This window comes from Vidua macroura, chromosome 6 (genome assembly GCF_024509145.1).
Source record: "Vidua macroura isolate BioBank_ID:100142 chromosome 6, ASM2450914v1, whole genome shotgun sequence".
NCBI lineage: Eukaryota > Metazoa > Chordata > Aves > Passeriformes > Viduidae > Vidua > Vidua macroura.
In genome coordinates this window covers 38,888,524-38,903,606 of record NC_071576.1, presented here as the reverse complement: position 1 = coordinate 38,903,606, position 15,083 = coordinate 38,888,524, and the positions used below count along the sequence as shown (strand labels likewise).

Here is a 15,083-nt window from a genome sequence, read left to right as displayed (position 1 = left end):
CTTTGTCATACAGTAGCAGTATTTGAGGATTGCCCACCCTGAGTCAGGTCACACAATAAGTTCAGTTGTGCTCTTGTGCTGGGAGGGCCATTTAGGCAGGAGAGGGTAAGTCTGGGAAGGCAAGCCCCATTCCTGGTATAGCTGCTTGTGGAAGTTTGTCCTTGTGTTCTTCAGAAATTTGAGAAAGTGAGATGGGAGCTCTGGAAACCAGAGAACTTAAGAGTCTGGTGCTTGCTTACAGCTGCTTGGTGGAAGGATGCCCCCTTTGTCTGGTCTCTGTGAGACTCTCCATCTGTGGCAATTAGGATTAGCAGGCACATTTCATGCCCTGAAAAGTCAGAAAAGGAAAGAAGAAGTTTTACAAAAGGAAATGCCTGCCAGGCACAGATTCTACTCTGGTTTTGTGCAGAGAATAAACACAGATGTAAAGGTTAAAAAGCGGACTTCCAAAAGCATTTAATGACGGGCTTGGTAATAGTGCAAGGGACGTAGTGATGGGAGAGAGCAGAGGCATCATGAGTAGCACAGTAAGCAGAGGGAGGAACCCCAGACACAGACCACATATTAGCTATTGAAACCTTCCTAGTTCACATTACCAGGGATTTTGTTGAATTCTGGCGGGAGAGATACGGCATTTTGATTTGGAGAGTCACCTACTATTTCTGGAAATTTGCCAGGAAGCAGGGGTGTGAACATGCCTTCATGTGTGGGTTCAGAGGTGAAGGAAGTGAATACACATTCCTGTAGAGACTGCAGAGTTCAGCTCTCTTCTGCCTTTTCATCTATCAGCATATCTTGGACTCATTCACTACTCCCCCCACCCTGCCCTCCATTAATTTGCAAAACCCTTTTTCCTTTGCAGAATCAGTTGCTTTGGAGCAGATTTCAAATGTATTATCTTACTGTTTTTTTAGTAGATTGATGTGGACCTCCAGATGCAGAAATGCCTGTAACCCAAATTATTGTTTCTCCTCACACTGACAAGATAAAGATTGTCTTTATTTCTCCAGTATTTTCCAGTTAGTGGAATCAGACTCCCATTCCTGGGCAGTAGCTTGATGGCTCTACAGCTGATTTCTTAAGTATCAGAGAATTTTGTAATAGACATTATGAAGAAAGTGTAAATCCCTTTCTCCAACCACTTACTCATTGTTTTATGTTAGGGGTTCTTAAATGCATACAGATAAATCGTATAAAAGACTGCAAGTATGCAGAAAAGGTCAAACCAAAACATTAGTTAAATGAAATGCAGATTGGAATATATTTTTAGTGCTTGAATCTTTTCCCTAAAAGGCTATACTGAAGGAAACATGTTTTACTGCCTGAATCATATGGTACTGTGAGGCATGCTTTTAACACATGCTGCTATCGCATGGAAATAAAGAAGGGATCTCAAAACACGTTTAGCAGCTCCAGCAGTTTGCTGATAGGAAGACTCCAGCTTTGACTACCCTTCCCAGCAAGGGGCCTAAATGAAAAAGAAGAGTGCTTGTTTGACCACCCACTTCTCAAGCAGCTTGCAAATTGTTTCAGCCAAGGGTTACAGGTGTTTTTTTTTGTATCCATAACCTTTCGTGCTAAACTCTTTCAGTTCCGCAGCATCTCAATTTGCAGAACGATTTCTTTTGACTTGTCTAGACCCATGACATTTATTTTTACTTGAGGGCTTTATGGAGCACTTGCATCTCTTTACATGCCATTCCAGTACTGTATCCAGCATCAAAATTCCAGGAATTTCATGATGGTCCCTAAACAACTGGTGTTTTGTTCCAATGAATGTGTATGGGTGCCCACTGTTACATAGTGTAAAGTGATAGTGTAGTGGAGCCTTCTCAGGGAACTTCCCATCCACTGCAGGTAAAAACATCATAAATGACTAATGAGAACACAAATAGCTGAACCTAAACAGTCCTTGTTCATAAGGATTTTCTTATCAAGAAGAAAGTAGCTCTGCTTCTTTTGCAAGTAGGATTTTTGGTTCTCTGGTGAATTGTACTTACTACCCTGCAAGAATGAAGTTGCAAACTGTACATAAGCTAAATAGTTATGTATCACTAAAAACATACAACTGTTACTTTCTATTCAATTACTTTGTTTCTTGCCAAAATCAAGGTCTCACTTGTCTCATTCATCCCTTCTCCTTTCTAGTACTAAGGTGATGTGTAAATAATACTCTGGCCTGCCCATGATTCAGATGGCATTTCTCTGTTTTGTTGTGTTTTGGGTTTTTTTGGTTTTTTTTTTTTTTTTTTTTCTTTTCTTCTATGGCATAAGAGATTATGAATCTTGCAGATTAAAAAAAGGTAGTGTGCTGATAGTGTTGAAATCCTGTCAGTCTTTTATTTTTTATTGTGGCAGTGCTGTACTTGAGGTGCTGATTGGTAGAGATGTGGGAGGTAGAAAAAAGGAATTCTGTGTATTCCTCACAGTTTGTTTGGAGTTTTTTTTCTGTTCAGCAGTGCATACCTGATATTGGATGGTTGGAGAAAGTTCTTGTCAGCTGGGAGACTTAAGCCCACGATCTGTTGCTACCAGAAGCTGAGAGGTTTGAAGTAGCTACAGCAAGGAAATGAAACTGCTTGTTCTTTATTGGTCACCCTGAGTAGGATGAGACCTTCCTAAACAGAGACATTTGCTTGCTCCAATATGTATATGCAAAGGCTGTAATAAGATAACTTATTTTTCACAGTGTACAGAATTTTCCTCATCCTCTATTCCGTGCAAATATTGGCTCAACTTTTGCTCTTTCAGGAAACTGTCCATGCTATTGTATATCAGATTTTCCAACTTTCACGTGTAGCAGGGTGACATGAGCAGGGGAATCTCTATAGTGAACAGCAACAGAGTGCAAATTCTCTTAAGGAGAATTGCCAGCTTGCTTGATGAGATGCAAGCAATATAGATAAGAGGGGATGCATTTGAAAAGGATCTTAATGTCTTCTTGTTTCCCTGAGGGAAAACTGGACTCTACCATCAAAGACAAATGCTTACTAGGCACATTTCTCTATTAATTGTTAGATGATCAGACAAAGAAATAAAATATAGGACGGTAAGACATCAAGGAGCCATCATGACTCTATTGGAGGTGGAGGCTTTTGGGCAGGCATCTGTTCTTTTATTGTTTGTGCTTGTTGCAAATTAATTGATTTCCTTTTGAAGTCTAAAACTTGTGGCTGAAAAATTCCCTTTCCTATATGATGTTCGCATTGTTCTCAATGTAAGTGGACCCCTTGGGCACTTGACTGGCTCCTATTAGGATGGTCATCTTCACTTACCTACAGCTGAGCCCTGCTCCAATTCCCATAGCTGATAGATCTGTGGAACTCAGCATGCTAAGCATTGCCCCTTTTAAAAGGAATGTTTGCAGTAGGAATGAACATGAATGGGAAATTACATTTCGTCTTATTTTATACATCTGGAATAAAGAAAAAATTATAGCCTTTTGAAGGTTCAGCCTTCAGAGAGCATACACCTCTTAGAGGCTTTCTCAGTTAATGTTGAATCTAAGATCCTTTCAGTGCTTAGTGTATGCTGAACTACTCTTAGTAGCATATTGTGCATCCATTCATAAAAATAATTTTGCCCATTTCCTATTTACAGTTTGCTTGTACATTGAAGAACAAGCAAAAGAAATGGTTGAAAATACCAGGTTGCTCTGCATACTGTTTCTACAGCATTAGCCCAGTTTGAGATAGTTAGCTCATCTACTTCAAAGGCTGTGCCTTCGAGGTAGCCTGGAACAGAGATTTGCTGAGACTTGTCAAATTCACATTCAGAATTTAATATATTTACTGTCTTCAAAGGTCATCCCCCAAACTAGGCTGTCCCATAAAATACTTGAGGGTTAGAAATGTATAAGAACCTGTTGCATCTCCACTAGTCCTTAGTAATCATTTTGACTGAATTCAAATTCTTTCAGAACTGGTTGAGAGAATCTGGTGTATTCTTGCAGCAGAGAGTCTTATCCTTGGTTTGTCAAATAGATTCGTTCTGTGTTTTGGACTTCCTGGAGCCTGAATTGTAGTAAATCTAGAATAAGTAAATGTAAAACCCATTGATTCTGACAGATCCTTTCTACAAGTATAGATTAATCCAGTATCAGCTACAGTTCCAAATGGTTTCATAAAGAGATAATTACTTTTCAAAGGCACTCAAGCTTTGAGATGCGAGTACTAATCTAGGGGGAATTTTATACCAGGGACTAATCACTCCCTCAAACTGAGTCACAAATTAGCTAAGGGGTTTCTCCAGCTTCCTCAAGCTTATCTGTAAGCATCAAATTAAATTTTTCTCTTATTACAAGGGGACCTGCCAGAGACTAACAAATTAAGGGTAAAGGATCTAGCCTAGAAAAAAATTTGAACTCTGGTTTCTGTTAAATACATGGAAAAGAAATTCCCAAACTATGTAGATATTTCATGTTCCCAAAAGATGTACCTCATGTAGCTCTAGATTATTAGTTGTTCTTCTGAAAGTTTGATAGTAGTAGTCTGAAGTTAGCCTGCTTTTCACTGAGGGAGTGCTGGAGTGCCAAGGGAAGTGGTTTTGCACCCCTTTTTTCCCTTTCAGTCTCAACTCAGACATTGGCTTGCATGGCTTGATTCATAAATGAGCAATAGTTGACTGGCAAAGGCTCATTTCTCCATATGCCAAGATACGTTGGATCCTCTGAGGAGGTTGAGACTGATGGATAAATATCTGTCACATGTAGGTGGCCTATAAGAAAAGATTTGAGGATTTTTTTATTTAAGTCTTTGTTAAGACTTTCTTTCCCCCCCCTCCCCCCCCTTAAACTCTTTTGTCATGTGCTGAGTGGAGGTGGATGGAGTTCAGGGTGGTGGAGAGAAAAGGGGGGCTGCTGAAAGCATTTATCTTCATTTCTGCCATCATCCAGTGTTTATTACGCAGTGATAGACAGATGCAGGAAAGCTGCCAATCAAACCTACATTCACTGCATTTCAATTGGCCCTTGCTTTGGATTTTAGCATTTTGAAATCTACATCATCTCTGCAGAAAAAGGTCGTTCTGTTTGTGAGGATGATAAGCCCGAGACCCTTGGGTACCCACCGCAGTCACTTGTGATCCCATCAAACAGTAGAAGACCCAAGAATCAGGACTGTCAGGTGCTTGGTGAGAACAGCTCCTTGTAAGAGCTGATCTGTTGCTGCCCAAATTTAGGAAGCTAAAGTGTGTTGTTTGCCTCTAGGTTACATATACTACAACTTGACAAGCCACAGCACCTTCTCCTCTCATCCAGACTGAAATCCTGACTGGGCAAAGCCAGCTGAGAATGAGTTCTCATGCTGCACGGAATAAAAAAAGCTCTGTAGTGAGGATTTTAACTTTCCTGAGTCTTCCAGCTGTGGTCTAAAATGTTTCCCATAAGCCAAAGAGGACATCACAAGTTAGGATAGCATATTTCTGTGCTGGGGGTATTTTCCTCCCTTAATTCATTGTCTGAAATGTTTACATGCTTTTAATCATCTTTACTGTAGGACTGTGCATGCGTGTATTTGGGAGGTGTCTGGCAGGACTTGTGATACAAATGTTATTCCACTTTGTTATATGTATATGGATATAATTTAATAATTGCACTCCTCAATTACATAATTAGAAATAGAGATAATTACTTAATAAAAGATGTAAATCATGGATTTCTGTTTGGTGTTAGTTACACTGGTTTGAAGCCTTCGAGAAATGGACCAAATTTTTCTGAATGTGACCTTTCACACTAGAGCTGTGTTGCCTGTGTCCTAATCTTTTTGATAAAGGTATCTGTTACCTGAAGCATTAGCATTACTTGATAGCTTGTGCTGGCTCTGAAATTTGTGTGGGGCTGTCCTGTAGATGGGGCAGTACTGCTTTTTTCCATTGTTAATTTCTCTGCATATGATGTGACTGCCTTTGGAGGTGAAGAGGATAGAAGGTTCAAATGAAAACCATAACTTGAAGGCTAGTTATGGTGTTCATTTAAACCTTGCATCCTCTTTACCTTAAGGGAAAGGGATGCAAAGATGAGAAATTTTACAGGAAAATAAAATCAAATCTGCTTGCCAGCTTTTTATGGTACTTTTAGCAGTAGGTGCAGCAGATGTATGAGCCAGATGAACTTACTGTTTGTAAGTTAGTTAGTGATTTTGCTAAGCTTCTCTGATGTAGAGGGAGAGCATGATTGTTCTCCTAAGGTATGTTTTTCTCCATTTTTTATATTACTTGTTACACCTATGAAGGTTGTTCTCATTGCAAAACAGATGATGTAACTTTGTAACCATCATCTGTGATAAGATCAATATTCTGGAATTATGTGCCCTCAGTAGAACTTCTTTTGCCTGTCTTCACAGAGTGTTTTCCTTGCCTGACTCAGTCCTATAAGGCAGCTGCTACCTTGCTTGTGATGTGAGTTACTGTTTCCCTGCAGGAAGTCCCTCTGCTTTTGTAGAGCACCTGTTTTTCTCTTCCCTTCCTGAGGGCTGAAGGCAAGACAGCAGAAGAGCTGCCTTTGTGTACCAAATCCAGGCTTGCAGTGCGAACACTTTTAAAGATGAAGCAACGTAAAATTGAATTGTCCTACTTCTGGTTGCCAAGTGTAATTTCATTAGTTCATTGAATCTGTTTTCTCCAGTGCATATCTTCTCTTCAGAGGAGCCCTTTGTTTTGAGGGATATAGACAACAAGGCCTTGGGCATATGTTACAGCAATGGAAGTGTTTTTAATTCTGCTCTCCAAGTGATCCATGCACATCTGACAGAGGCAGGTACAGAGATGGAGCAGATGTACAATGGAGGTTGGCTGATTGCTGGAGGCCTGACAGAGTTGAGTGCACAGTGTAAAGCTATCTGCTCAGAAGTCTTTTTCCTGATGTATTTCTGAGGTTTCCCTAGAAGCAAAAATCAGGACTCAAGCAGTTTTCTTGGTGTATTTATTTATCAGCACCGGTTTGGAATTTGCTTACTTTGTCCTACCCATGTTGTTCTTTGCTTTGCTGAGAAAGCAAAAAACCTGTTGGTGTGTTTGTGTATTCAGGCATTTTGGGTTTCTTTCTTTCTGTCTTTTCCCACGCCTGACTGGTCTTTTGGGATTTGATAAGAAAAGTAACTATCCAGCCACCCTACTCTCTCCATCTTCCTCCACACACCAGTTTAACTTACTAGCAGTTAGCAAGCTCTTAACTCTGCACAGGTGTCTGACAGAGTTGTCAAAGTCTCTTCTATTACTGCTGCTGTGGCAGCAAAGTCCTGAGCCAGCCCTTCCAGGAGAGTGAAGGCACTGACTTTGCTGTGTACTTCCCACTGGAGACAGTGCAGAGATGCTGAAATCCAGACTGCGTAGACACTGGAGCCTTTGCTTTTAGTCATTTGTGCTTGGGAGTGATCTTGCTTTGCTCTCCTTTACCAAATTCTATTACGCTGAATTTCTCTGGTTGCCAGGATGTGTGTGTAGTACATGGGCTGCCTGTCCATGAAGGCCTTAGAGACTGCAAATAGCATGACATTTTTGACTGTAGTACTACTATGGATGAACTGTCTGTTGTCTCCATTTGTCTCCCTGGGAATCCCATTTAACGCATCTCAGCTTTCTCAAATGTGTGCTGAGTAACCAGTGGCTGTTTCTTTGTGCCAGGAAATATAGGTTCTTTATGATAGTTTCTGAAGAATTATGCTTAGCCCTCTGATTTTAGGCTGCTGCCCAAATCCTTGTGCAGTTAGCAAGGGTCATGGTGTTTAGCTGGAGTCAGGGCAGCCCTTGCCTGCTGTAGGCTGGGCCACACAAAGCAAGGGCCAGCTCCTAGGAGCAGGAGCAGTGATTATGTCCACAGAGGTGTGTAATTTCCCAGGGCAATGCTTTTCCTCAGTTTGTATTCTGATATGCCTTCATAGCTGTAGACAATTTTGGGTCTGTGAAAATACAGAAATTCACCACTGTTGATAAGTAGAATGCATTTGCACCAAATGAATTGATTAGGATTTCTGCATTGTGTTCCTGGGTAAGTCTTATTTCTTATCATCTTTATTGTCTTTCAGAAATGTGTTGCAGGGAGATGCTTTCCTGTTAATTTCCTGTACTCTGTGGCTTACTGAGGATGTGATGCCATTTCTGTAAATAAGGTTTCTTTAAGAATCTAGAGTTTTGAGTATTGGTTTTTGAAAGGTTTTCTATGGTTTTGCCTCCCCAGCTTTTTTTATGTAGAAGTTACATTTTCTTGTAGAAGTTAAAATGCTAATTATTTCCTCCTTTTCTGTAGGTGCTGTGATTGGGGATGGACAGTCAGCTGTGGCCAGCAACATTGCCAACACCACCTACCGGCTCCAGTGGTGGGACTTCACTAAGTTTGATCTGCCTGAAATCAGCAATGGTAAGTTGGAAAAGACACCAGTGCCTTATTTTAAGTGTATGCTAACCAGAGCTAGGATAAGCTTTAGGATCTTTCAAAGGCAGCTGTATGTTGCAGGTCTTGTTTGTCATGTTGCATTGGGAACTGTAAAATGCTTAGTCTTTTGAGGAAGTTGACTAAAAGCTTGTAGAGCTGTTCCCACTCTACCTACCTTATGTATTCTTGCAATCAGCAAATCCATGTGTAAATAGGGCTTGTTTTTTGTGCAGCTTTTCATGTGCATGTACCGTTCTCTTAGAATTCTGTATTCAATGTCTTCACTCTTTTACTAACAAGTTTCTAGAGAAATATTGTCTTTATACCTTTAAATTAGAACCTGCTAATGAACTGTATGTGATTTCTCTATGTTACTGACATTAGACATTAGTGTGTGTTAAAGTGCTACAATACATTTGAGAAATCAGGACCCTAGTCTGTTGCTTATCATAGTGTTACAAGCCCAGGGAAATAGATGTACCTCTAGTCATTTGCAAAAGCAGTGATTAGTCCTGTTTCTCAGGCAAAAGCTATTTTTGAATCGGGAATCTGAGCAATACTGCTGATTTCCTTTATTTTCTCATTCATTTTGTGAAAATTAAACCACAGTTTCACATGTGTTCTATGGCATAAGATAGCGCTCACGTTGGAAAAGACTTCCTTATGCAGGCACAAGCATGTTTGATACTTCTGGTCAGCTGATGAAAGAATGACATTTTCAGGGCTAAAACTAACTTGACTAGAAAGGCTATTTATAACCCAGGATGCAATCCTGATATAGCTTGTTGCACAGCTGCAGAAATGTTTGTGGCAGCCTGGGATGAAGATAGGAGGTAGATATTCATGAATGTTTCTTTGTGCAAGTGATTTTTAGGTTAGGTCATCTTGGTGCATATATGCAACTCACTGCTTGATTTCTCAGCAAAAGCAGATTGGGTTCTACTTTAAGGGATTGACTTTCCTAGGGAGAGCAGGGATTCTGTTTTCAGAAAGACTTCTGCTTTCACAGGTAGTCACTAAAATGAATTGAGAAGAACTCTCACAACCCCAGATCTGTGTGTTCTGCATTTCCAGAAATTGCATATCTGACAATAGATGTCTCTGTGGGGTAGTGTCCTGCTGCTTAAAGAACCCACAGAAGGAGAATGTATGGTGACACTGCAGTAGGAGAGATGCAGAGAATCAAAATCACAGAATCAAAGAATAGTTTTGTCTGGAATGGAGTTTTAAACATTGTCTCATTCACCTCCCCTTCTGTGAACAGAAATATCTTTCAATAGATCAGGTTGTTCAAAGCTTCATCCAGTCTGGCTGTCATGGTTTAGCCCCATGCAGCCACTTCCTCACTTCCTTCCTACCCCCTCAGGATAGGGTGGACAAGCAGGAAAAGGTAAAACTAGAGGGTTGAAATGAAAACAGTTTAATAATTGAAATAAAGTTAATAATAACAATAGCAATAGCAGTAATGAAAAGAGAGGGTGAGGAGGGGAGAGAGGAGAAGTGGGGTGGGAAATTAAAGCCCAAGAAACACAAGTGATGCACAACTCACCACTCACTGACTAATGCCCATCCCATTCCCAAACAGTGATTGGCCCCTTCCGGCAGACTCCCCCAGTTTATACACTGGGTGAGATGTTTTGTGGTGTGGAAGATCCCTTTAAACAGTTTAGATTACCCATCTGGACCATGTTGCCTCCCAGTTTCTTGTAAGGGTTGGTGCTCAAGGCAAAGTTTTGCCACATGGTGGCAATATTTTTGGAGGTCCTGCTAGATTCTGGAAGAGAATAAAGATTAAGTCAGAGGAGGAAGCAACTTAAATTCTTTGGGACTTCTCTGCGAGGTATAGAGTGGTTGAAGAGTGCTTCAGCTGCTCATAGGTTTTTTTTTTTTGCCTCATCTGGCTGCTGAGGAGAAGGCTGTTAATTAAAAAGAAACAAAAATCCCAAAAACATAAGATGTTTGTTTATAATTTATAAAATTCCATAGAAATTAGGAACCATCTGCTGCTTAATATATCAGTGTTTCAGTCTTCTCTCTTTCACCTACAAGGATGCTTTTATTCTGAAAAAGCTTCCAATTATCTGGAAATTGGGTGTGGTTTCTGTTGTCATTGTGTCCTTCTCGTGGGCCCCATTCCAGCTACAAGTCTATCCCCAGCCCTTCTGACTCCCTATGCTGTGCTTCATTGTTCTTGGCTTGTCCATTTTGTCTTACATTTGGAAATGTTAATTTTTGCTCTTCTTTTATATGCTGAGCACAATCCTGGCATTTCTAGTCTGTTAACCCTATCTCCTTCTGCCGGGGTGTAGTAGGGATGTATGAAGATGTAGCAGCTGTGTTTATACTAAACCAGGTATTTGCGAGGCTTGCCTCGGCACAGAACAGCGGCAAGCTGCAAGTTTGCCAAGGTGCACGACTTGCATAGATAGGAGAGCATGGTGCTAAGAACATCAGTGTTGTGGTTTCAATCCCCATATGAGCCATTCACTTCAGAGTTGGGCTTGATGATCCTGGTGGGTCCCTTCCAACTCAGAATGTTCGTGATTCTCATATTCTCAAAAGAGTAACAGTGGAGCAGTGGATTGGATGAGTTTTTTGTGATTCTTCATCGTATTGGAAATAAACTATTTTGCCAGTAAGGTATGTGACCTCAGTAGCTCCTCTTTTTCCTCCCATTGTTTCCTGTAAATCAGAGGTGGTCCTGTGAGATAATCTGCTTACACAGAGGGGTCTATTGTACCTCCTGGTGCTTGCTTAAGCCACAACTGCTTTGGAGTTCAGGCAGATGAAATGATGCAGCTGAAGTTTGGGACTGCCTGCCAGCTCCTCTCTCCATCAAAGCAATGACTCTGTGGCCAACCTCCATCTCTGAGCAGCTTCTTCTTCCTGTAACAATTAAACAAAGAAAAGATAGCTTGGAAGTAGGATGTTTTCCACTGAAGCGGATGCATCTGAGTAAGTGACAGCAGCGTGATTAGTGCAGTCCTGTAATCTCAGTGTCTGGGCCCCAGCACCCTTGGAAGCCTTGGGCTCAGGATGTGGCTCTGCAGCAGCGACCTCCCTGAGGCTCAGTCCAGCAACAAAAGCGGATCCTGGCAGTCCTGGGAAAATGGCTGTGCAGGGACTTGTAGAATTTTAGTCTCAGCCCTGTCTTTCTCTGTTAATTGCAAAATGGAAAAAGATAGCTTCAGTTTTCTCCTCTCCTTTTGCCAGTTTTGCTTTTAATAGCTCTGAAATAAACATGACCCGGTCTTATATTGAAATTGTCAGTCATATCAGCATTGGGGCGGAGAATTTATTTGACAGCAGAGACACTGCTATTTCTGCATTTCTTTAATATTCTTCTAGTGAGTGTTGCATATCCTTTAAATTCCTGCAACTACTAATTGAAAAAAGTGTAGAATATGGGCTTTTCATAATAAAATATTTGAAGGCTTTCTCTCTTGTTTATATTTTTTTAATGTAGTTTCTCTCATGCTACTCACTGCTCATAATTTCAGTTTCCTGCCAATTTTTAATGTTGAACTGGTCTTGTTTAGGAATCTGGAGTTCATCCTGTTCTAACACTGCTTGGGTCTTGAGCAAGGCGATTTGATCAATAGTTACTGATCCACAGTGGAATGCAGGGTAACTTAGTAGAAGAAAAAAGAAATACGAAACAAATTTTTAAATAGGAGCAGCTGTTAAGAGAGTGCCATCTCTAAGGGTGGCTAGGAGTGGATGGTGTATCCAGCACAATTTTCCTTTGGCAGACAATGCTACTGCTGCTGGCATTCCAGGCCTTCCCCAGCTTCAAGCATAATTAATGTCCAAGTTGGCACAACAGCTTGATTAATTTGTTCTCAGATGTTTCTTTTGATCTGTTTTGTCAGTTCTGTGGTTGCATTAACAACAAAAGAAAACAGGAGATGAAAGGACAGTCTTCTTGCAGTAGTTTTCCAAAAATAGCAAAAATTTTCCCCCTAAAATATTCCTTATTGGCTTCATCTTCATAGATCAGGCTGCAGGTTCAAAGAAATCAAATAGCCTCTGGCTTTGTCGAATGCATGGGTATGTTTATCTTCCTCATCTCTTGAGAACCTTGTAAATGCTGTCCTTAAAATGAAACCTTGCTGAGATTTCCACCTGTCACATTTAGACTACTTCTGCTTGCACAGCAGGCTCTCTTGGTTCTAGATCTAGGCGCTACCTGAGTCCTCATCCTTTGTAAATGAGGGCAAAGCAGAGAGACATAATGCAAGTGAGTCAGGTAATGAAAGACTGAAATAAACAGCACTCTTTCCTGCTAAGCACAACTTGCATCTGTAATGTTTTATGTTCCCAGCACACATCAAGGTGGAAAGATAGCTCTCTTTCGGCAGGAGGGCTCATGTATTATGTTTTGCTAAGAGACATTGAACATATGCAACAAACTTTAAGAACAGGATGATATCCATTCATGTTAGTCTTCATTGTGGGCTGCTCACCAGAAACCTCTGTGCTGTGCTGGAAAAGGAGCAGGTGGGGGGGGGGAATCCTGTAGGTAGAAAATGAGTGAACATGTGCTATATGATTGACTCTGGGTGACTGGTGATCCAAACGCAATATTGTTTTAAAAAGACATACAGTAAATCCTAGATGAGGAAGAGAATAGAGACCTGGAAATGAAAAGAATAGCCATGGAACTGTGAGGATATGTACAAAACATGGCAATATCCCCAAATCTGTAAATGGTACAGAATATAAACATTTCTTACCATGCAAAAATTAAAATGTGGGATTTTATCTTAGCAATGTCCAAGTCTGCATTGGATTACAAAACAAAACCAAACTTCAAAAGCTGAGAAGGCATTGAGTAACCAGTGACTGTTCCTTTGTACCAGGAAATACAGGTTCTTTATGATAGTTTCTGAAGAATTATGCTTAGCCTTCTGATTTTAGGCTGCTGCCCAAATCCTTAGGGATTACAGACTGTGATTTTTCAGTCGTTACAGAGAAATCGGTATCTTTCCTCTCTAAAACTTTCTGTATCTCTTTGAAAAGCAGGAGTTCATTAGTACAGAATGGTCCCTGGGCTAAATAGGTCCTGTTTAGGATCTGTCCCTGGACGTGCTGGAGCACATCCACAGGGGGGCCACGAATATGATCAGAGGGCTGCAGAACCTCTACTATGCAGACAGGCTGAGAGAGCTGGTTTTGTTTAACCTGGAGAAGAGAAGGCTCCAGGCAGCCTTTCAGTACTTAAATGGATCTTAGCAAAAAAGGTGGAGAGAGATTTTTTTGTTTGGGCAGATAATGATAGGACAAGGGAGAATGATTTTAACTAAAAGAGGGAAGATTTAGGTTGGATATTAGGAGAAAATTCTTTGCTTGGAGGGTGGTGAGATACTGAAACAAATTGCCCAGAGAAGCGGTGGATGTCCCATCCCTGGAAATGTTCAAGGCAATGTGTGATGGGACCCTGAGCAGCGTGATCTCAAAAAGGTGTCCCCCTGGCAGGAGGGTTGAAACTATGTGATCTTAAAGGTCCCTTCCAACTCAAATTATCCTGTGATTAAATGACACCCACACCTATGCTCTGACAAAGAAACTCTGTGATCTTGTGACTTCTAATATTGAGCATCAAATGACAGTATTTAAGAATATTGAGAAGCCTTGGCTATCTCATGGAAAATGCAACCAGACCCCAGAGATGCAGGACAAACTTTTGTATCTTGCAGAATAGGAATAAGAACGGTTCTTAGACCCCAAAAAATGGACTGGACTATGTTTTTTTTTTCCAATAATCAAAGTTTTTTTGCAGGGTTGGTGGTGGGGATATTTCATAGCTGTATCTTTAGCAAATGCTCTGAATGTGTGCTATGTTTATTTGCTGTTGTATTTTTGCTTGGCTCTCTTTTAAGTAAAGTCTTGTGGCTGTGAGAATCCCAATACTTACCTTTTTAGTGTATTCCCATTCCCCCACTTTTTTCTCCCAATTTTTTAGATCACTGCTGATTAGAGTACCACTACAAAGGAATTGATGAGAAAAGGACCCCTTATCCAAGTAGACCAGCTCCCTGCTGCCTTAGGGAAGCACACACACTAGTTCCTAAATTTCTGTCCTCTAATTGGTTAAATTCTTCGCTCCTTCCATGTCTATTGAAAAGACTGTTCTAGTATCTTGCTATTTTTGTTGAAACCTCTTAATCTCCAAACTTAAAACGCTTCTTTTACCCACTTAACAGTAGTCGGTTTTCAACATTATTTGTGGAAAACTGATGTTTTTCTGGCACTTACTTTCTGTAGTTTTTGAAAATACAGTATACAATTCTATTTCCTCCTCTCCCTTTTTTTGGGAGGGTTGGTGTTGGTGTTTTGTGTTTGAACATAAAATTCATGTTTCACTTTCCCCAGTCATTTTCTTTGCTGGACATCTTATCATTTAGGGTTTAATCGCTCTTGAACATGGCTGTCCCGAACTGTGCCCAGGGGTCCTGCATGTGGTCTCAGCACAAGGCTGTGTATCAGCACTGATATTTCTTCAGGAATTGTGCTCCCTAGTGCAGTTTAGGATTGCTGTCACTTTCACTGTTACAGTGGGTAAGGCCTCAATTTTTGCTACAATAACCAAAGTTGATTCTCTCATGTTTTCAAGTTCCTGGGTGAAGCAGAAGTATATAAATGTCAACACAACCTAGAGCTCCACTGTCAACACAACCTAGAGCTCCTAGAGTATAAATAGGACTGGTTTTGG

General features: G+C 40.7%; 1 protein-coding gene across 1 annotated transcript in view; it reads left to right on the top strand.

Moving 5' to 3' along the window:
* Positions 1 to 15,083, top strand: part of AMBRA1 (autophagy and beclin 1 regulator 1) — a 126,275-nt gene that overhangs the window by 67,678 nt on the left and 43,514 nt on the right. Inside the window, exon 12 of the mRNA XM_053980360.1 lies at positions 8,243 to 8,353. Coding sequence (XP_053836335.1) covers positions 8,243 to 8,353 — 111 coding nt within the window. The remainder of the gene's footprint in view (positions 1 to 8,242; positions 8,354 to 15,083) is intronic.